This window comes from Colossoma macropomum, unplaced genomic scaffold (assembly GCF_904425465.1).
Source record: "Colossoma macropomum unplaced genomic scaffold, Colossoma_macropomum, whole genome shotgun sequence".
Lineage (NCBI taxonomy): Eukaryota > Metazoa > Chordata > Actinopteri > Characiformes > Serrasalmidae > Colossoma > Colossoma macropomum.
Window position 1 is genome coordinate 8042508 of NW_023494787.1, and position 21629 is coordinate 8064136.

The 21629-nt window shown below is 42.4% G+C and overlaps 2 protein-coding genes across 3 annotated transcripts in view; both read right to left on the bottom strand.

The window, feature by feature from the left end:
- LOC118804863 (trichohyalin) lies at window positions 1–1675 on the bottom strand. Its single transcript, XM_036565481.1, has one exon. It carries the CDS (start codon window positions 1513–1515, stop codon window positions 1–3), a length of 1515 nt encoding a protein of 504 aa, XP_036421374.1. The 5' UTR covers window positions 1516–1675.
- A 2217-nt stretch (window positions 1676–3892) lies between these two features.
- wu:fb95e10 (microtubule-associated protein futsch) overlaps window positions 3893–21629 on the bottom strand; it is a 39812-nt gene continuing 22075 nt past the window's right edge. For both annotated transcript variants that reach the window (XM_036566031.1, XM_036566032.1), the window contains exons 4-5: window positions 9160–9377; window positions 3893–8651 (exon numbers count right to left, since the gene is read on the bottom strand). In XM_036566031.1, coding sequence (XP_036421924.1) covers window positions 4990–8651; window positions 9160–9377 — 3880 coding nt within the window. In that variant the 3' untranslated portion in view covers window positions 3893–4989. The remainder of the gene's footprint in view (window positions 8652–9159; window positions 9378–21629) is intronic.

Here is a 21629-nt window from a genome sequence, read left to right on the forward strand (position 1 = left end):
TTAGTGGTGTGTTTCGAGCTCAACTACGGTCCAGTCACCCTGCGGCGAGCTGCCCTGGCTGGTCGGAGAGTAGCTGCTAACAGAGGTGATGGTGGCAGATGTGGGACTGAGCTGAGGCAGGATGTGGGGCCAGAGGCTGCTCTCCAGTGGGCTGAGGATGCCCCCTCCCTGCCCTGGCAAGTAAAGCAGCGGCGGGCAGCCGTCTTCACCCTCCAGCAGCAGGGCTTGGTTGATTAGTTGCTGCACCATATCCACCTTTGTGTTCCAGTCCAGCTCCCGTGGAGGCGGACGGCGGAGGTTCCCATTGGCAGCCCGCAAGGGCAGCTCTCCTGGGAAGTCCTGACGTGGAATTCTGTCCTCATCTTCGTCTTCGCTGGTCTCCATGGCCTCATAGATGGTGCAGAGGCCGGATGAGGGTGACGGCGTCTTTGACTGTTGCTGCATTTTAAGCCGGAACTGCTGCTCCAGCTCCAGCTGCCACTGCAGGAGCTGCCGTCGCTGCCTGTGCTCCTGTTGCTGCTGATGGAGCTGCAGTTGCAGTAGCTCTCGCCGCTGCCTCTCCAGTTGCTTCTGCCGCTGCCTCTCTTCCTCTTGCCACTGCTGCCTCTGCATCTCCATCTGATGCTTCTCTTTCTCCTTCTGCTGCTTCTGCAGCTCAAACTGCTGCCTCTGCAACTCAAGCCGCTTCCTCTCTTCCTCCTGCCGCTGCCTCTGCAGTTCCAGCTGCTGCCTTTCTTGCTGTCTCTGCAGCTCCACCCGCTTCCTCTCTTCCTCCTGATGCTGCTTCTGCAGTTCAAGCTGCCGCCTCTCTTCTTCCTTCCGCTGCCTCTGTAGTTCTAGCTGTTGCCTGTCTTCTTCCTGCCGCTGCCTCTCTCGCTGCCTCTGCATCTCCAGCTGCTGCCTCTCTTGCTCCTGCCGCCACCTCTGCAGCTCCAGCCGCTGCTTCTCTTGCTGCCTCTGCAGCTCCAGCCGATGCCTCTCTTCCTCCTGCCGCTGCCTCTGCAGCTCCAGCTGCTTCCTCTCTTCCTCCTGCCACTGCTGCCTCTGCAGCTCAAGAAGCTCCCTCTCTTCCTCCTGTCGCTGCTGCTGCTGCCTCTGCAGCTGCAGCTGTTGCATCTCTTCCTCGTGCCGCAACCTCTGTTGCCTCTGCAAGTGCCTCTGAAGCTCTAGTCGCTGCCTTGCACCCTCCAGCCATAAGCGCTTCTGCCTCTCCTGCTCCTGCCGCTCCTGAATTTGGTGCAGCTGCAGCTGGTGCTGCTCCAGCCGCCTCAGCTGCCCATTAGGAAGGTCAGTTGACACCTTGACCAGCTCCATTCCCTGACTAGTAGGCTGCTGCTGCTGTTGTGGCAAAGGGGATTTGAGCTGCCGGTGGCTGTTCTGCACTGGAGGGAAGTAGTGATTGTCGTTGACCTCTCGAGTAAGTGAAGGCAGGCTGCCACTCTTTACCTCCCAGTGGTTCACTAGAGGCAGGTTATCGTGCCCTGTGGAACAGTCAAGAGCACTTGCAATATGCATTACTGACAGAGGCACATATGACAAAGAGGGGTTGACCAAAGGGAAGAGACGGAGAAAAAAAATGGAACCAGACTGAAAGGAGCATGCAGACCACGGCAGGAGAAAGATGGTCACAGCACTTCACAAATTAAATTCAGAAAAATATAAAGAACTCAACAAAAAAAAAACATAACACACAAGACAAAACTTCAACCAAGAATACTGTGAAAATGTGCTGTAGAGCCTGTCTGTGATCTAATGGTCAATGGACTAATGATGGTTGAATATATCGAAGCAAGTCTTTACTAAAAGGGAAGCACCAACAAGGTTCTTTTCATGAACCAAGCTCTCCACCCTGAACAGAAGCTACAGATGATTTAACTAAAGTGATTAGCAAGTCCTTCATTTTACTGAATGTGCAAGAAAAACAAAAACTCCTGTACTGGAATTAGCATACAGAATAACCTTTTTCCCCAAGTTATCTCATCAGATTCTGACTTCTGTACTAGATTATCTCCTGGAGGTTGATCATTTTATTTTCTATTTCAGGGACTTAATGAAAAACAGACCAAGACTGGATCAGATAACTTTCCAAAGGCTGACCTCAGGCTGCTGGAAATTTGCTCAGCAAACTAAATTACTATCCTCTCTGTCAAAACAGTGACAGTAGCATTGTGCCATGTATTTAAGAAATAACCAGGACATTATCTTTCTTGCAATGTTGAAAAAACCTCACCAGGCAAATACAAATTTAAAAAAAGGAGGTAGCGATCTGAAGCCATTTAAGTGTTCCACTTCTGTAGAGACACACTGGCGCTCGCTTTGCTACAAATTGTAATTTGGCCCCCATTCACTGCCTTCCAGCCAAAGACTAAGACATCAAAACTGAAGATGGCAAAACATTATTTCTGTTGCATGAGTGCAAAAGGTCAACCTAGTACTTGCTTTACATTCATGATGTAGCATTTCACTTGTTTTTTTTCAGATTTGGATTACCCTCAAGAGGTACAATTCCCTCCCTCTGGAAATGTGCACACTCAGAGCAGGTCAGGAAAAAGATGAATGCTTTCAACTAACACTCCATATACACTCTGAAAAGGGTTCTTTGCATGGTGCAATAGAAAAAAAACACTTTTGGTTCTCTAAATACCTTTCAACTGTTCTTTAGAGAACCATTTTGTGAATGAGATGTGAGGTATTTAATGCTACTGTTGTGAATTTTAACAGAAAAAGAACATACATAGTGCAGGCTTAAGGCATCGGAGAAATAAAACTTGTAGACATATGACAGTATCTAAAAGCAGACCAGTCAGAATGACCTTCACAACAATCAATTCAATAAAGCTGCAATCAGTACCCTTCTAAAGAGTTCAACTCTGCTCACTGACCTTTTCCACCTTACTTAATACATACAGCTAATTAAGTAACAACAGATTCACTGTGGAAAATATTAGTGATCACAAATACATCTGAATATTAGCAGTTCTAAAATATTTTCCAGACAAGTCAAAGACGGTATTGTATCCAATAAATGTAGTGCATTCAACCCTCCCTAACAGATGTATCCTATACGTCATTTATAAAGCTACTTAAAAAAAGAATATGTTAATGAACATAAATATGGATGAACAATAACTGCTGTAAAATATTTTCCAGATAAATCAAAGATAGTATTGTATCACTGCACAAGAGGTTAGCGCTAAATCCCATAGTCCCGTATTTTGCATCATCATTACCACAAAGACTGTGACTGAAAATCTCTCAGTTGAGCATGAAATGACTAGATTTGTAGTGAGAGACAAAAGGCAGTGCAAGGAGAGGGGGTCAGACTGGTTTGCAGAGATGGTCATTCACTGGCTAAATGGACACAAAGGGCATGGAGAAAAGAGACAGACAGAGAGAAAGGAAGAAGATTTCTTCTGCAGAAATTATCCTAAAACTATCTCTCACAGGCATGGATACATTCAGGCATGTGCTGGATCATGTGCATGTATGTGTGGACTACTTTTTTGGAAAGCTACATTCCTTAAGGATCAGAGAGGATTCTTAAGCGTGCAGAATACCAAGACATTCCCACAGCTGTATACCAGTGGACAAAACAGGATGACCAGTAGTGAGATTTCATACACGTCTGGCTGTGCAGGTTCTTCTTGCAGGAAGGGATTTGTTGACATTTTAGGGTAGCCAGAAACACAAAGTACATGCCGGAGATTATGGGTGGGGACACCTGGGTTTGTCATTTCATCAAAATTCCATTAGGAAGTAACACCATTCCTGTTCCCATTCAGACATCATGGGAATGCTCCACTGGGACGACTTCCCAACACTTGGGAGAAGTCTAAAATCCCAACTGTGTGTACTAATGTTACCCTACAGAGAAATAAGAAACGGGAACAGATGGCCTTGCAATGCTGTTTAATGGAATTTTGAAAAAAAAAACCTTCTGATTAGTGAACCATTAATTTATGATCATCCTGACATAACAGATCTTGAATCATATTACAGTCTCATTAGTTCCACATGCAATTTCCAATCGAAATGTCCAGTACTCACCAGCAACATTCAAGTGAGTAGAAAAGTTGTGAAATTTTTGTTTTCCAACAGAAATAGTTAGTTTGATCCAAGGTAACATGTCCAACTACTGCAAATCAACAAAGCCAGATCACTCAAGTACTTTAAAAACACTTGTGGTATGTGACATTACGCGCCATGATAAAGTTATCCTTCACAAAAATGTGCCTTTTTTTTTGTTTTTATAGTAGGAAAAGATGTAAAAATGAAACATGGCTTGCCATCTAACATTCCAATAACTCCCTACATCGAAAACACCCAAAGTGCAAAGCCTCTGGAAGAATATCTAACCTTAGTTAGTGCTAAAACAGTTAGTTCTTGACACAGGAATAAATTTTAAAAAAAGGGTTTAAGGCTACTTCTACAGTGCAGGAGAACTGACATGTACAAACGGTAGGCAAGACAGGGATCGACAAAACAAATAAAAACAATAAAAAAAAGTATAAAAAAATCATTTGACATTTTGTTCGGTAAAAACAGTAGGATAAATACAAACACAGGTAGAGTCCATCCAATGTGTTTCTTTTCTTTTCTTTTTTTTAAATCTTTGTTTTTTCCTTTTTCATTAAAGGACTTCACAACATCTCAGTCTATCAATCCAAGTTCAGGGGTGCCATAGTATGCAGTGTTACTGAAGTACATTCTAATAGAAAATGAGAATACCTATTGTACATACAGAAGTTTAAGCCATACAATCATAACCATGACTATAATAGTAGTAAGAAAGGGAAAGCAGCACTGACAAACCTACAGTCCCTCCCCCAATGTCCCTAATTTTTTTTTTTTTACTCCATTATCATGTCTTCTCCCTGTTTTCTACGCAATTACCTCATCTTGTAAGAAAACAAAATGACAAAAAAGGAGCGGGGTGGGGTTTTCTCAGGGGATGGGGGAAGATAACGGTGCATTCCGAAAGGAGGGATTTTATACGTTACCTGCCAGAAAGCTATCAGTCTTATCGCATATGGCAGAGTAGTAAGGTGGCTGGCTGTCGGTGTTGCCCCCGTGCTGGGGCGAGAGGTGCATGGGTGACTCAGGGTCAGCCTCCTCCAGTGCACTGGCTCCCGTCTTTCCGCACATCAGGTAGTCGTCGTCCAGACCGATATGCGACTCCCCCTGCTGGCCCAGGGGAAGCAGGTCCACAGGGCAGCCCAACAGCTCCTCAGGGTGGGCAGCTGCAGCTGGCAGGGTCAGCTCCTTGATGAGCGAGGGATCTTTGGCCTCTTCGGGAAGCTGGTCCTCGTTCTCCAGGGAGAAGATGCCGGGACTCTTCCCGCAGCTCTCAGCTGTAGAATGTGCATTGGAGTTGGATGCTGAGCAGTCAAAGCCATAAGAGGCAACAGAGTTGGCAGACTGTGGCGTGCCGCCACCATCTTCTTCTCCAGCCTGCATGTCGGCAGCCTCCTCATCTTCCTCCAAGGCAGGGAGATTTCGAGAGGCAGAAGGGCTGTCGAAAGCTGCAGAGTCATCTACGGGAACATCAGGGTCATTGATCTGCATCTCTCCTTCAGTATCACTGGCCTCATCCCCAGAGGTAGAAGGAGAGGACGGAGCAGATGCTGGTGCTGTTGGAGCATCCCCAAGTACCTCATCTGCTGGGAGTGTCTCTGCCTCCTCCTCCTCACCATCCCCACGCTCCAGATGTATTCCTAAGTCCTGCTCCAGGTCAGGCTGGGCTGCAGGCACAGGAGTCTGCTGCTTGTCCGAGCGCGACTCCACACCTGAGCTGCTGTCATAGTCCCGAAGCTCTTCAGGTGTGCTTGTCTCACTGCTGCTGTGGGCTGCCAAGGCTGCTCCACTTAAGGTGCTTGACTGAGACATACCTACTACAGGTGCACCCAGGGTCGAGCCATCTGCTGGGACTGAGCTCTCCATCTCTTCACGGACCTCAAGGGGCGGTTCAGTTAACTGGCCCAGAGGTTGCTCCAGCCAGGCTTCAGCAGGGGACTTTGCAGGCATTTCCAGATCAGCTGCACCGATGTCTAAAGGTTCGGATGTCATATGGATGGAAGCAGGCTGGGCCCAAGTGTCTGCAAAGGGGTTGGATGGGCCCCAAGCTGTAGTCATGGGCATAGAGGGAGCAGGAGCAGTGCGGTTCAAATTGTCCATATAACCTTCCTCATAGTCATCTTCATCAACATTTCCAGCACTTTTGATGCCAGTCTCCATAAAGCTCTCACTAACCATCTCAACATCTTCATCCTCTTGCTCCTCCGCTTCTTGAGAAGTGAGTTGATGATGAACATCCATGTGATGACTGGCAGCTTGCTCAAGGCCAAAGTCCATGTGGTGTTCGACAGGACGCTCAGGGACACTGTCCATGCCCCCCCTTACTTGCTCATCCTCTTCTTCTTCCTCTTCCTCTTCATCTGAGAAGGATTTGACTCCAGGAGGGCCCATGAATGGCTGCTCCATTTCTACTTTCTTGAGACTGAAGTCATCCAAGTCTTCATCAGCATGATGGCTCTCCACTAAGGTGGGTGAAGCTGTGTCCATTTCAGCTTTCTTGAGACAGAAGTCATCTTCATCTTCATCGGCATAATGGCTCTCCACTACTGTGGGTGAAGCTGTGTCTATTTCAGCTTTCTTGAGGCAGAAGTCATCTTCATCAGCATGATAGCTCTCCACTACTGTGGGTGAAGCTGTGTCCATTTCAGCTTTCTTGAGGCAGAAGTCATCTTCATCTTCATCAGCATGATGGCTCTCCACTACTGTGGGTGAAGCTGTGTCCATTTCAGCTTTCTTGAGGCAGAAGCCATCTTCATCTTCATCAGCATGATGGCTCTCCACTACTGTGGGTGAAGCTGTGTCCATTTCAGCTTTCTTGAGACAGAAGTCATCTTCATCTTCATCATCATGATGGCTTTCAATTAGGGAGGGTGAAGTTGCCTCCATTTCCACTTTTTTCAAAGAGAAGTCATCCACATCATCATCATGATGGCTTTCAATTAGGGAGGGTGAAGTTGTCTCTGTTTTCTCCTGCTGGCTGATGACACCAACATCTTCAGAATGCATCATGCCCCAACTGGAGCCACCAAACTCTGACAATCCAACATTGAAGTCATCTACTTGTGGCCTCTGAGGATATGTCTCAGGCTTCCCAACCTCCCTGTCCTCCTGCTCCTCTTCCTCCTCCTCCTCCTCATAATCATCGTGGTCATCTTCATTGATCTCTTCCTCTGCTTTCTCAACAGCCTCCTCTTTCTCAAGGCTAGGTGAGGTTGGTGATGCACCACTGAAATGCTCTACAGGGGAGGTACTCAACAGGTTGGGCTCCACTGCAAGACTGATAGGCTTTCCTGCATCCTCTGTTTCCTCTTCTGCAGACTCTGTAGCTGTCAGGAAGTCTTCATGGGGCTTGACTTCTTCTTGTTGAAGATGCTCTGCAGTCAGATCCTCAGAGAACAAGGACTGGCTCTCTGCCCAGGGATTAACAGGAACATGCATATCCTGTAGTGGAGCAGAGATGTGGGCTTCCACAGGCACAGGTGAAGTTCTGGCAGGAGAGGATGGTGGTGACATGACTGTAGTGCCCAAGGGAGAAGTAGCACCAGTGGGCTCCTTGAGACTGACCAGGTCCAACTCAGCTGCCAGCTGGGGCACAATGTCTTCAGTGGTTTCTTTCTCTGTGCATAGAATATCCTGGTCATCCTCAGTATCCTGTATCATGTCCTCAGTGGCAGCATGAATGGTTTCAACAGTGGGTTCAGGGGAAATTTCAGGTTCAGGTGGGAGTTCAGACTCTGCTTCCAGCAGCAGTGCAGTTGTCGGTTCAGGCTTAAGTTCCATAGCAGTTTCCAATGGGATTTCAGACTTGGGTTCAACTGCAAGTTCAGACATGGTTTCCAACTGGAATTCAAAATTCTGTTCAGGTGCAAGTTCTGACTTGAGTTCAGGCAGGAGTTCAGGCATGGTTTCAGGTGCAAGTTCAGACTCAGTTTCCAACATAGGTTCAGAACTGGGCTCAGGTGCAAGTTCAGACTTGGTTTCAGGTAGGGGTTCAGATTTGGTTTCAGGCAGGTGTTCAGGCTTGGGTTCAGATGCGAGTTCGGTCACTGGCTCTAAATGGATTTCAGGCTTACTAGCTACATCTGTGTTAAATGTATCAGCAGCTGCAGTGGCTGTGGCAGCAGTAGCAGCAGCAGCAACCACAGCAGTAGCAGTAGCCATGGCCTCAACAATAGGAGGAGTTGTCTCCACAGCAGGAGCCACATCCTCTTTCTCACTCTCTTTGGGTGCAGGCTCAGCTGCTGGTGCAGCTTTGGGACCACGCTTCACTGGCATTGGAGTGCTGCTACCCACTGCTTTCTTAGGGCTGGTCATCTTGGCTGTGCTGTTCTTTGCGCGAGGGGTTTTGGGACTAGCAGTGACCTCCTTTGAGGGAGCTGGCTTGCTCTCCTTAGGCTTACTCGTCTTGGCATCTGCTGCTGCCTTTGTGGGGGAGGAGGGTTTCTTGGGGGCAGAATCTGGTTTGGCCGCTGTGCCTGCCTTTGGAGTGTCAGGCTTGGTGGTCTTCGTTGTGGCAGGGCGGGTGAGGGGGGAGGCAGCTGGCTTCTTGGCTGCTGGAGTGGTTGGCTTGCTAACATCTAAAAAGAGAAGCAAAAGCCAAAGAGGGAACAGTGTTGTCAGTGTCTTTTTTAGTAAAGTATATGAACATTTAATGAAGTGTACTTGGATTTGCTATACATAATATTAATATGTTAAAATCATAATGCATAAAAAAACAGACATTTTCTTTTAAATTTTCATTTATTTTAGTATATTTTGAGGACATACTTTTAGTTAATACTGCACCTTAAATGCTTAAGCATGTTAACATTAAGAGTATATGATTATCAGGTTCATTATTTGGAGTTACCTCCATAGTTTCAAGCTGACCTGCATTTTAAGGCAAGAAAACTGGGCAAAAATATACATCAGTGTGATTTATTTCCCTCATACTAACATTCTAAAATTAAAGGCACACAGCTCCAGAAGTATCCTTACTCATACCTACTGACTAGTCTCAGGGCTTTTATAAAGCATGCATCAAATTTAGAAAAGGTGGTAAACCATTCATTAAAGGCTATAAAAGGCCTTAGTTCTTGTATCCACCTTTCTTGATGGGTGTAGGAGTCTTTGTAGATTGGGTTGGAGTGCGGCCAGCAGGGGGAGCTGTGGTTTTAGCAGGTGATGGTTTGGCAGTGGAGGTGGTCGTTTTAGTTGTAGAAGGAGAGGGCTTTGATGCAGTTGTTGATGTCTTGGATGTGGTAGTAGTAGCTGGCTTCAGTGCAGCAGAAGCCGGGCGAGAGGTGGCGGTCCCTGTGGCCGGCCTGGACAAGAGGACACATAGAGGAATAAAGACATGTAGTCAGTGTCTCTAGAAACCATGCCCAAACTCAATTATACAAAAAGGGATTCAATAGAAGTATAAGATGGTGGTACATCAATGTGTTAAAAATAAATTACATTGAAAAATAACAGAAAGGTTTGAACTCCAGCATCAGCCAGTGAGTATGTCTCTTTTTCTCTACAGATTTTTCAGAGTGGCTGAGAGCTTATTAGTCACCCTGCAAAGTGTGGCCCAGGGACAGGAACCAGCATAAAAGCACAAGCTGGGGGAGTGGGAGGGTATAAACAAGGGTGCCTGTGCCTTTATTTGTTTGTAGCTCAGAGCAGAAGTGTGAGATAAGATCAGGTCAGCTGTTTATGATGTTAACCCAGTTTTCCAACTGTGGTAGATGCAAAAAGAGTAGTGCTTCTCAGCAGTTTATGCAACCAAGTTATGATCTTTTGGGAAAATGACCCGTGACACAGGATCAGGTATGATTCTTACAGTTTCCACAAGTGATATATTGATAAGATAAACTTCTGCTGTGAGATGTTTTATGTATACTGCCTCTGATTTAGCAACAGAAGCAGCAACCTACTTACTTATCTGTTGTGTAGTGCTAAAGCAAGATACTTTACAAACATGGTTCCGGAGAGTCTGCATGTGGGCGTGTGGATAAGTGAGAGTTTATTAAAAAAAGCCTTGTCCTCCTAGCCTTTGAAGAAGAGTCAGAACAAGTCATTAAGTTCATTCTTCACATTCTCTACACCTTGTTCATCCTGTTCCTTTCAGTGCTTGCACTGATGCTGATCAGTCACTCTCATCCCCAGGAACTGCCTCTTCTTTTCAACATTATCACTCCAATTTCTAACCTACCCTTGAGGGTGCTGAGGCAGAACAGACCAACAGATGACACACAAGTCACCACAAGGAACACTGCCAAACCCAACTTGGACCTCAACTTTCCAAAACGGTCACCATCATCCCTGTTGCCATCCAAGTCCCAGTGACCTGGATGACCTTGTGACTAACGCCCATGTGCCTGGGGCCTGGGCTCCACGTCAGGGGCTGAGTAAAGTAACCTAGATCCTGCAGACACGGCACGAGCGGCTCATCTCCTTAACTCGCGCTTTGCTGGCGGCCTATCTCTCACTCTAAATAAAGACCCTGAACTAAGGGAGCGCCATAGAGGATGACAGGAAGGGGGAGAGCATGAGAGTCACATTAATCTTTGATTCTAAAAGAGCAGGAACAAAAATAACCATTCAGATCCCATTTGGATGCATGGATGGAGGCAAAAAGCAAAGGCACTGCATATTTGATGTTTTTTAACTTCACACTGAGGTGCAGCACATTTCTGTTCTGGTAAGAGAAGGGTGGGGGGGCATGTCACCAATCTGAAACTTGTGTCCTACATATGGTGTAATGTGTTTTTAAAAAGTAGGCCTTGCCATGCAGATGAAGGAACAATGAGCTTGCAGTAGGTGAAATTAATAAAAACTTGGAAAATGACAAACAGCTACATTATGAACGATTTAGAAATAAATGTGTTTTGTCAAATAGGCACAGGTACATTATTAGCAACAAAAGACTGAAAATAAACATACAGTGCAGTCTGTAAGGAATTTTACAGTTTTTTGTTGTTCTAGCACTGAATCTACCACACTGAATTTGAAACAAGATAAAGTGCAAACTATGAGCTTTAAAGGGGCATTCCAGCCTAAAGCTACCATTTAATATGTTATTTGTCATGCGATGCAATATTCTGTAGAGCAGCACGGAATCCTTCAGCCTAATCAGGTTTGACAAAATGATTTTGTGTCCTTTTTTGTGTTTTCGTCCAGCAATGCATTGTGCAAATTCATCATACAACCATTGAGAACCACCCTCCCACAGCAATGAGGAAATCCACGGATGTAGGGAATAACAAATACATTGTGTTTCCTAGTAGTAAAGTTAGCTATCTGGCTTCCTTCTGCACTAGCCAGCTAGCAGGGAAAAAATATTTAAATTCCCTGCCCTCATGCATCCGCCCCAAAGTGCTTGTAGTTTTTCCAAAGTCCCTTCCACCTTCAAGACCCATCAAATAAAGGCAGTTTTTCTAGTCTTTAAACTGGAAAATTTAGCTGTCAGGACTGCTGCGGCACCACTGTAGGAGGCGAACTGGCATGTTGTGATGGTTACAGTCTTTCATTTTCAGAGTGTCCCTTTAATTTGGGTGAACCATCAGGTGAACTGTCTAGGAATTACACCCCTTTTTGTACATAGCCCTCCTACTTCTTCCTGACTGGCTGTGTCATTGAGTCATTAGTTCATGCACAAGAGAGCTAAAAAAGGGTATCACGGCTGAATCTAGCTTCATCTGGTCAGCATGGGGAACATACATATTTGGATGTTGACAAAGTTATTGTCATTTTAGTTGTCTACTACAGCATACTGGAGTTGAAATTAAATATTGAATATGAGCTCAAAGTTTTAATGACTTCCTGAAACTTCTGGAACCCACAGACATCACCAGATGCCGAGTTTCATCCCTGCCAGGCCTTTATTGTGGTGGTCTTCAGTTCCTGCTTGTTCTTGGGGCATTTTACCTTCAGTTTTACCATCAGTAAGTGAAATACAAGCAGTAAGCATTGGAATCTTCAGGAGGTGTATGATGGACAGGCTACATGGCTTTAAAGAGACCAATATGTTTATGAAGCACATCTTAATTCATTATTACATAAGTATCTGTTTGGCACCTTCAGTTCACAATACACTTGTGTGGGTGGATTAAGAGTTCCTTTTATTCAGACAGGAACTGGCCATGTTCGTATCTGCAGACACAATGCAATGGAAGAGGAGCTACAAATGTGATATGTTTCAATGTTGGCAGAGCTCCAAAGGTCTATGTTCATATTGAAAGAGTAAACTGCAGATTTTGGCACTGTTAATGCAACAGTTTCAGTCCTGTATTTCAGTCTTTGTAATTGGCCTACTTTTAAAATTTTGTGTAGGGTATTTGGGATTTGGGTATGACAGGCAGATTTGTCTGTGTTTTGAATAGTTATGCAAAAAACCGGCAGCTGAGGCAAGTCAAAGGTAGATCAAATGTGGATCATCATTAAAAGTGGATCAGTATAATCAGGTCATTTAAGGTTATATCCTGGTCAGAGCAGGGCAATATGACAATAAATTACTTTACAGTAGGCTTTTCCGAGCATATTGTGGACATTGTCAGTACTTACAGAACAATAAATGACTATGTTTCATTACAAAGAGAGTATCACAAGTCCTGTTGAACTGGATTTACTGCATTGCAGTTTGTGAAATATTGAATAAAATCAGACTTTTTGCCCTTTTTTTTAATGTGCATCAAAACTCAGAAAAACTAAATACTATGACACATAATCACATATTGTAAAAATGTCCTTCAAGTATTATGATGTTATCGCCCACACCTAACCCTGGTACAGTTTCATAAAGATAGCTCTAAAAGCATTTCCTTCATCATATAGAAGTGATACTGAACTATAAACAATAAAATTTAGAATGTATTAATTAAAATTGCCTGAAATTAAATGGAACAATTCTGCACAACTGGTCACTTAGAACAGCCAGTTTCATGACATTTTTAGTTGGCGTCAACTTCCATTTTCACACACGCTAATGAAAACTACTCTATTCAGAGGCTGAATGGAATTGCAGGGGCCTGTATCTGGTGCCAGGGTCTAACATAAAGCACCGGGCACGTGCACAGAGAGACCCCCCCCCTCCCTTTTGCCCTCAGACTGTACAAGTGGCCTCTTGGGTGTTGAGTATAATGACTGTTTTATATGGTCGTTCCATTCAGGTTCCACAAGCTTCATCAATCTGGGTGCTCCCTCTGGTGCAATACAGGCATCTATGGAGTTTTCACCTCTCAATTCTGACCTGTATCACCACAGTGCTGGGAATCTAACATTCAAATGTCCACAGTAAAGGGTGTTTATAACTAAACAGAATTTTTGTTGTGTTGTTATTTCTGTTATTTATGTACACGTTTGGTTTCTTCTGAAACATGATTGCACAGTCTCTCTTGATAATACTGGTTGCAATTTGCTGCAAATTAATTTAAATTAAGTGTTGCCAGTTTTTCCCTTGAGCCCTGCCCCCCAAAATGTCTGTGCCGATCCTGTAAAGGATCTAAGAGAGGCAAATCAGAGCCGTCATCATCAAACTATACCACGATAACCTTAAATGACCTGATTATACTGATCCACTTTAAATGATGATACACTTTTAAACCACTTTTCAGGTGCTAGTATTTGTGTAGATATTAAAATACAGGCAAATCTGTCCCCTGCACATAATTTTAAAAGGTCAGTCTAGGAGCTGCATGTATCTGTTCTTGACTGATGTTCAGCTTCAAACACGGCCAGCATGACCGGAGAATAAATAAAGGGCCCATATCGTGGGGAAAAAAAAAAGTACTATTTTTTTAGTACTATAGCTATTTGCTATAGTATTCACAAACCGTTCACAAAATATACAGTTCATTCCCCAGTCCACACAGTCAAAAACAACCTGTTTCAAATATCTTGTTTTTGTGAGGTTACAAAAACCACCACATTTACATATATCCACCTTTTCAATCTACAGCAGTTTAGCTCCGAACATTTATGCTGAAGTGACAAGGAGTGTTTCAGCCCTCACTGCTGTTTGAATGAGGCACAATACAGGGCAGCCAATCAAAACAGAGCTCATTTACATATAGTTGTATGCGAAGGTTTGGGCACTCCTGGTCAAATTACATTTTCTATGTGAAAGTAATTTCTATATCTTCATATCTTCTACAGATAAAGCATGGGGGATGAAGGGGATAAAGCATAAACCTGTAGCCTGTGCAAAAGTTATGGCACATTTTATATTGTATTTATTAAGAAAATAAATAGAAATTGTGCTCTAAAATTTGCTAAAAAATGCCAATATTTAGGTTTGCTCCCTAGAGAAGATGAGAACTTACTTTCAGTTAGAAAATATATTTTTTTAAAGTGTAATTTGACCACACACTTTCCAACCTTTAAGTAACAGTAACAAAAGCAGCCAGTTTGGAAAATGGTCATGTAAAAATGAATTATTACTGATTTTAGTGCATAAGAGCACACAAATGTCATGATAGACTTCACAAGTGCATATAGACTACAGAAAGCATGGGGATGGGAACTGGCATGACAGATAAAAGAGTGGCTCTAAACTCTGTGTAGCTAACAAAGAGAAACTTCCAGAATAGGTATTCACAGCATAGGCACAATAGGCTGGTATGGAGAAAGGGTAGAGAGGGACATAGGAGATATTGTGAGAGCATTCACCTAAATCCCCTGGATAAAACCAATATGTATAATCCACTATGACAGTAGGATGACTTGAGTGAGAGCGAGAGAGAGAGAGAGAGAGAGAGAGAGAGTTAGTGTGCGCTTGGTTCAATGAGAGAGGGGGAAAAAAGATGAGATGTGCATTACTCATCCGATTAAAGACTATTAACTTCATATTAGTGTCACTTTCCGCTTCACAAATAATGTCCTCTATGGGACACGTGTGTACTATTGAATGGATTGTTCTGGTACAAAACAAACACAGGCTTCTAAATTTGCTGGAGCATCTGAATCAGGCTAATATTTTTTTTCTGCTGTGCTTGATATTAGCCAGCTTGATTGTTCATAATATCACTGAAGGGGAAAGAGAGAAACTAGGCCGACGTTGTAATTTTTTCATGCGCCTCTGCAAGTTTCATATTGCCATCGGCCAGCAGAGCAAGATCTGGGCCACAGTTGGGGTCAAAGGAATAAATGTAGAATATAGCCTAGAAACCCATGAGGGACGGAACGCACGAAAGAACACATGTACTCGAACGCTTTAAAGTTCACAAATGTAGCCTTAGGCTTTTTCTGTAAATAACACTGAATCATTAGGCATTCGTACTGACGAGAGAGTTTGGTCAGAATCATTGCAGAAGTGAAAAAGTGAACATGCCACCACTTTGATCCGCTGTAGTTAAACTGATGGGATGCCTGGAAGGAGGGAGCAGAGGCGAGACCCCCCCCAAAGCAGACGACCAGCTGATGAAGTTTTAATTAGGTGGAAGGCCAAAAGGCACTCGTTAGCCACTTAAAAGGGGTTCATGGGGTGTCCAAGATAAACCAGACATGCATAGAGCTATGCTTCTGTTGCACTGGCCCGATACATCTCCATCCCACAAACAGACCATTTACCAGTGTGAGCTGAGACATGAACCATGACACTTGCATCAGCAAACTGACAAAAAATGACTTAAAGGGGAATTCCACACCTTTTTCAAAAATTCTGTGTAATTCAATGATTAAGATGTAAACAAAGTGATTCAGAGTGGTTTTTCACAAAATGCTTCATTGTAGAGGAAATTACCATCTCTGAGTTTCTTCACAGGTGGTGCTAGCAACCAGAGGTCGCAAATACAACGCAAATACAGCTATTTTATTTATTATCCAAACTGACCAGTGAACCTACGTGTCTTCTGAGTTTTTATATGTAATGATGATCATGATAAAATATCTGAAATCTGAAAAAAACAAATGTTTCTTAGGTGCTATTTTGCCTTAGAACACCCTGCCATAAACAGATTTATACATATAAATTTTATACAGATATATATATTTCAGCCCAAATGCTTACATCAAAACTATCATAAAACAATGTCTCAGGCATCAGGCACTTTATTCATGACCATTTCGTGTAATAACTTTTTGTGATGTACCTTTTAGCTTAGGACATCTGGTTCCCACCATCATCACTGTAAACAATTCTGACTCAGTAGGTTTCACATCGGATCATTCTGAATGACTTTCTTGCATCATGCAGAAAAACGGCTGAATTCCCCTTTAACTACCACAAAGTCAGACATCTTTATATGCTAAACTTTTAGGCATGGGCCTCAGGAAAAAAGGCATGTCATCCTTAATTCTCCTGATTTGAATTCTTTGGCTTCAATTTGCATTAGCATTTTCGGCAGTTGCACAGCTCCCCACATCCCATTATCACTGTAAAGTAAGCAGCACACTCCTTTAAATTACACTGTCAAAATGACTTGTTTTATCTTAAAAATTGAGTATCATGCCTGGCTCGACATTTTATGTTACCTGAATACTGAATAGCAAGTTGGAGAAGATTATGCACAGATTATGGTCCTGTTAACTTACCCTTTCATAAGTTCCACATTATTAAGTCAGCCATGTTACTGCTAATTGTTTTTTTCTTTTTTACAGCACATTCACTTAAGATAAATAACCTACAAACAAGCTTGATTTCAGATCATAACAGTAATCCAAAGTGGGTATTTTTAAGCAGAAAATCATGAAGCAAAAGGGTCTGTGTGAGGACACTAATGATATATAGGTGCCTTCATGCTTGAACTGCTGCTTCAGAAACCTGACAGCAGCCTAAGGCACTGCAGCTCAGTCAGGACCCTCTTTACACACAACAGAAAAGACTGGACGTATCATTACACGCAAGACCTACACAGTAACATACACAGTCATACACAGACACGCTTTGTTAATTTTCTAAGAGATGATAATTAAATAAATAATAACTGTATTGCCTTTTTTGTTTGTGAAGCATTATATGTATGAGAGGTGCTATACAAATAAAACTTATTAGTATTAAATTATTATTTTCTAAGTGAGAATAAGTACACGTCCTCTACAGAGAACACACTTTTGCACATTTTAATGAAAATTACTGTTTATTTGTTGCAGTTAACATATCGGAAAGACATAAAATGTGGCCTGTGCAAAAGTTATGGCACATTTTATATTTTATGTTTTTTTCCTCCAATATGTTGAAAAAATAAACAGAAATTGTGCACGAAAAATGCCATACTTAAGTGCCCTGTAGAGCATGTTTTAAAATAAAAAAAAAAACATTTGACAGTGTGTTCAAACTTTTGCATACAACTTTCACAATGTGAAGATATAATAAGCTGCTTTATTTGTAAAACATTGTCTAGATCAATGAACAAAGAGGATCAAGAAGCAGAAGAAAAGGAACCAAACCATAAACCATTTTGTGCTTCTGGTTACTCACACATACACACACACACCCCTAACCCCACCTACCCCATCTCTCCCGCAAGATCCATTTGGTGATTAGATGCAGCGCAGTGGCTCGTGTAAAACATGATGCAGGAAGAAGCATGCGTCAAAGAGAGAGAGGGGTAGAGAGAGAGTGTGTGTGAGAGAGAGATATTTACAACCTAATATGTAATGACTCACTATGACTTCATCCGCTGCCACACCCACTGCACCACAGACAATGTCCTCATCTACTGAGTTGGCTGCGGGATGTGTAAGACTGAAGTGAGTTTACTTAAATAGCAACACTGATGTTCTCGAAGGGGAAATGCACGGGTACTTGAGTACTCCATCAACTGTTTCAGGTACCAGTATTTAAGTACTGAAATCACTACTCAGGTATTCGTTGCTCTAAATCACAGAACGTTATGGAGAAAATATACAGCCCACAATTCAGTCAAACTCTGTTAAGTTTTAAAGGAATAACTTGGTGAAAAAATCTAATTCACACAATTTTCCTCTTACCCCAAATGTAGTCCATCAGCCAAAGCATGTTTGGCATCCAAATTTTGCCCTTTTTAGTTTAGAATTGGAGCTATATGGCTAATGTTGCTAACCAACACTACAAGCCAATAGTCACCCAAATCTTTTCTTTAAAGACAACCGCACAACCGTTTGACTTCCTGTGACAATATTATACTTTGTTGAAACAAAAGTTCCTTAAAATGAGCACTTGGCCAAAGACATGTTCTTAACCACATGACTGAGTAGGAAGAGGCTGTGCAGGTCGGGTGTAACCTATAGATATAACTAAGCTAACTACTCTAGCTAGCATTCAGGAGAAACCTGAGAAACTTGTGTAGGAGCCCACGAGTCATCATCATCTACCACTGCACCAGTTAGCTCTAGTGTTAGCATAGCTAATTAGCTCATCTGAAGGGGCAGCCCACAAACATGAAAACCTACCTGTTTAACCTGCTGACAGACTTCCCTTGGCTGTTTTTGAATAATAACGTTTGCAAATTTACCCTTTCGTTATATACTTGTCTTGCATCAGTGCTCCAGTTTGTGTATTATTAGCCAGAACTACGATATGTTAATATCAGCCAAAGTCCCTTTTTCTTTTTTCAGCCTGGTTGGTTAACTGAAAAGACCATTCTCTCTCTTTCTCTCTCATCCACACAAAGATGCCAACACCCACAGACCAGTGGACACACACATTCCAACACACAGAAATACCAAGAAATGCAAACACACCCACAATCCCCCATAACACACATTCTCTCTCTCAAACACACACACACAGACATACTGAAGCACACACAACCTCAGGCAGAATTAGATCTGTGTTTTGCATTTCATGTTAAAATCATGTACAATTTACCATCTTTCCACTGCAGAGAAGAGGAACTGCTCAGCCTGCACTGGGGCTGGGAAATAGGGAAAAACATAATATCAAGATACTTAGGGAAATTTTCATGATGCACAATATGTAATCTTCTGGAAATTTTGGAGTCACGTTTAAAGCCCTTGTCTACTAATTTTCATGATGTTCTTCTATTATCTATATTTTTCTGTGATGTGTTTACTATGAAGTGGCACGGACAGAATTGTGGTTTTTTCCATTAAGTGACTTTTGAAAAGGCTTTTTCTGCCCTTTTCTTCTGTTTAATTTGAGTTGGGTGGGTGGGCGTATACGTCAGCTACTCGCGTTCCTCTCCCTCATATAATGACTGCTCTCCTTCTGCTCCGAGTCCCAGACGAAACTCCCAGCAAATAGGTTATCTAAGCTTTTCTTATTTTTGTTTAATTTGTTAACAGTGCTTGTTATGAAGTTTTACTAACGTTGTTTGTAGCGTAGACAGACGCTGCTTCCTACTTGTGTTAGCTACCTGTTGCAGGATCTTAATATATGCAATCAACTTTATTTACAAAAGGTTAAAATGTGTAGGGCTGAATCACACTGACTGGCAATCACCGCCACCAGGGTTGCTTACGTTGCCTAGGAGACAGTCAATATTTTTGCATTCTGACCCGCCCACATAGTTCTGAGCAGCTCGTAGGTCAGAATTTTTGGAGCACTTATCTACTATTAAATTTAATAGTATGAATTTATATATCGCTGCTGTCGGAACAAAACCTTGTTTCTCCATTTTTGTCGTTTTTCAGTTTTTGACATAATTTGAAAATGCCTGTTGGCCTTTACATTGTGTGTACATTTCATAATGAATGGACCAAAAGAAATGACCCAAAATTACTTGGAAAAAAGTCTGGTTCTATTAACTTACATTAACAGTAGAGTATGTTTTTTACTTCTCCTGTAAAGTTACCATTTTGGAGATACAAGGTTTTGCTCCGACAACAGCGATATACTTAAATTTAATAGTATGAATTTATATATACTTATATATACTTATTGTTGCTCAAATTTCAAAACTAGCTGAAATTCACATCGCAGCTGAAACTCAACAGACACACCTCTTTTGTGACTCCATTGAGGGAAGAATCAACATGTTTTCACGTCACTTGCATTAAAACTAGGACTGTCAAATAATTAAAATAATTAAGCAAATTATTTTGTGTAGTTAATCACAATTTTTCATTTAGAAACAGTGAATTTACTTATAGCTACACAAGAGTACAGACTAAGCTTAATCAGAGTGTATTTACTACTTTCAGTAATTCAGTTAAAGTATTTTCATCGTATGAATGCTGAGTTCACATGAAACTGAAATCACATGAATGCATGTTAAACATGAAAATAAGGTGAGCGGAGTTTTCAGTTTTCAAGACTGACGTCTAGTGAGAGTAACAGTGGCTGCATGTTCCAACTCCTCCACGATTGTAGCCCCATTGTTCACTAAGTTACGTCTAGTTTAGATGTGTATATTTGAATAACCCAATCAAATCCTAGTTGGGAACCACTAATGCACTGGACTAATAGAGAAATCAGGCCTTCATTTTAGACAAAGGTGGGCAATGAAAGGGGCTGCTGAGAACAATTCAAGAGAAAAGTAAAACTAAAAAAACAAACAGGGCTGAGACACAGTTCATTGCACCCTTTAACTGCCTGACTTCCTGTTTAATAACAAAATGGGTTTCAGAAAAAGAACAAACTAAGCAGGGAGATCTGGGATGGTAGGCTCTCCTGGTTCAATATAAATTAAAGAAGCAGCAAAAAGGGAGAAAGGTCACATCCAATAACAAGAGTGATTTATGGAGCTGTCTGGGCCTTGGATACGAGCCTCCAGTCGGCTTGGCAGAAAGAGGTTCAGCTCTACTCTTTCCTGTAGAGTTTTCTGCTCTCTCTGATTGCACTAAATCCCTCTTTGTGCACTCAAAAACAAGCACATAGACATAGTTGTCCCCGTATCCACATCTAAGTAAACAATCAAGGAGGAGAAGGACAGATAAACAAAGAAAAAACAGGAGTCTCCCAATGGCATATACAGCGCTGTGAAAAAGTATTTGTTTTGTCAGTCAAAGAGATGTTTTTATGATGATTTGAATTTGATGAAAAAATATTCCTTTTCAAAATGAAACAATCATCAATAAAGTCAGTATAGTTAATTACATAACTATTCAATTCATTAGATCAGCATATATAAATAACTGTAATGCAAATTGAACGTACAGCAAAACAACAACTCCAGACTTAAAAAGGTTAAACAGCAGCACATCATCATAGGCACACAAAAAGTTTACTGTTCTAAATAAACAAAATCTAGTGCATTAACATTCAAGTTTGAAGTACAACAAAAAAGAGTCAAAGGACCTCAGGATATCTGTCCTTATCACCCGACTACAAAAGCCTCTTTCAAGCAGGGAGGCCGAGCAGCCATGTTTGTTTCTGCGAGGCGGAGACACTCAACACAGCGTGACTCAGGTAGTCAGGGTAATCTGACCTGATTGCAGACGCTTCACACAAAGAAGCTGAACACAACACAGCGCAACACGCCGCCTCGCTGTCTCTGTGTCTTATCTGTCAAGCTCCGTAATCTCTGAACAAAACCCAGCGTGTAAGAAGCTGCTGGGCCTTGGCGAGACTGCCGGCCTACTTACGAGGACTTCTTACGAGCGCTCCCCAAACGGGGACATGGTGCTCTTTTTTTAACATTAGCATTCTTCATCAGGAACGACTCTTTGAAGGCTTCCCAGCAATGGCAGCACTTCTGTATTTGGCTAGG

Coding starts and splice junctions, on each gene's coding strand:
- LOC118804863 (XM_036565481.1), bottom strand. CDS start 1,515: ATGCATATTGCAAGTGCTCTTGACTGTTCCACAGGGCACGATAACCTG.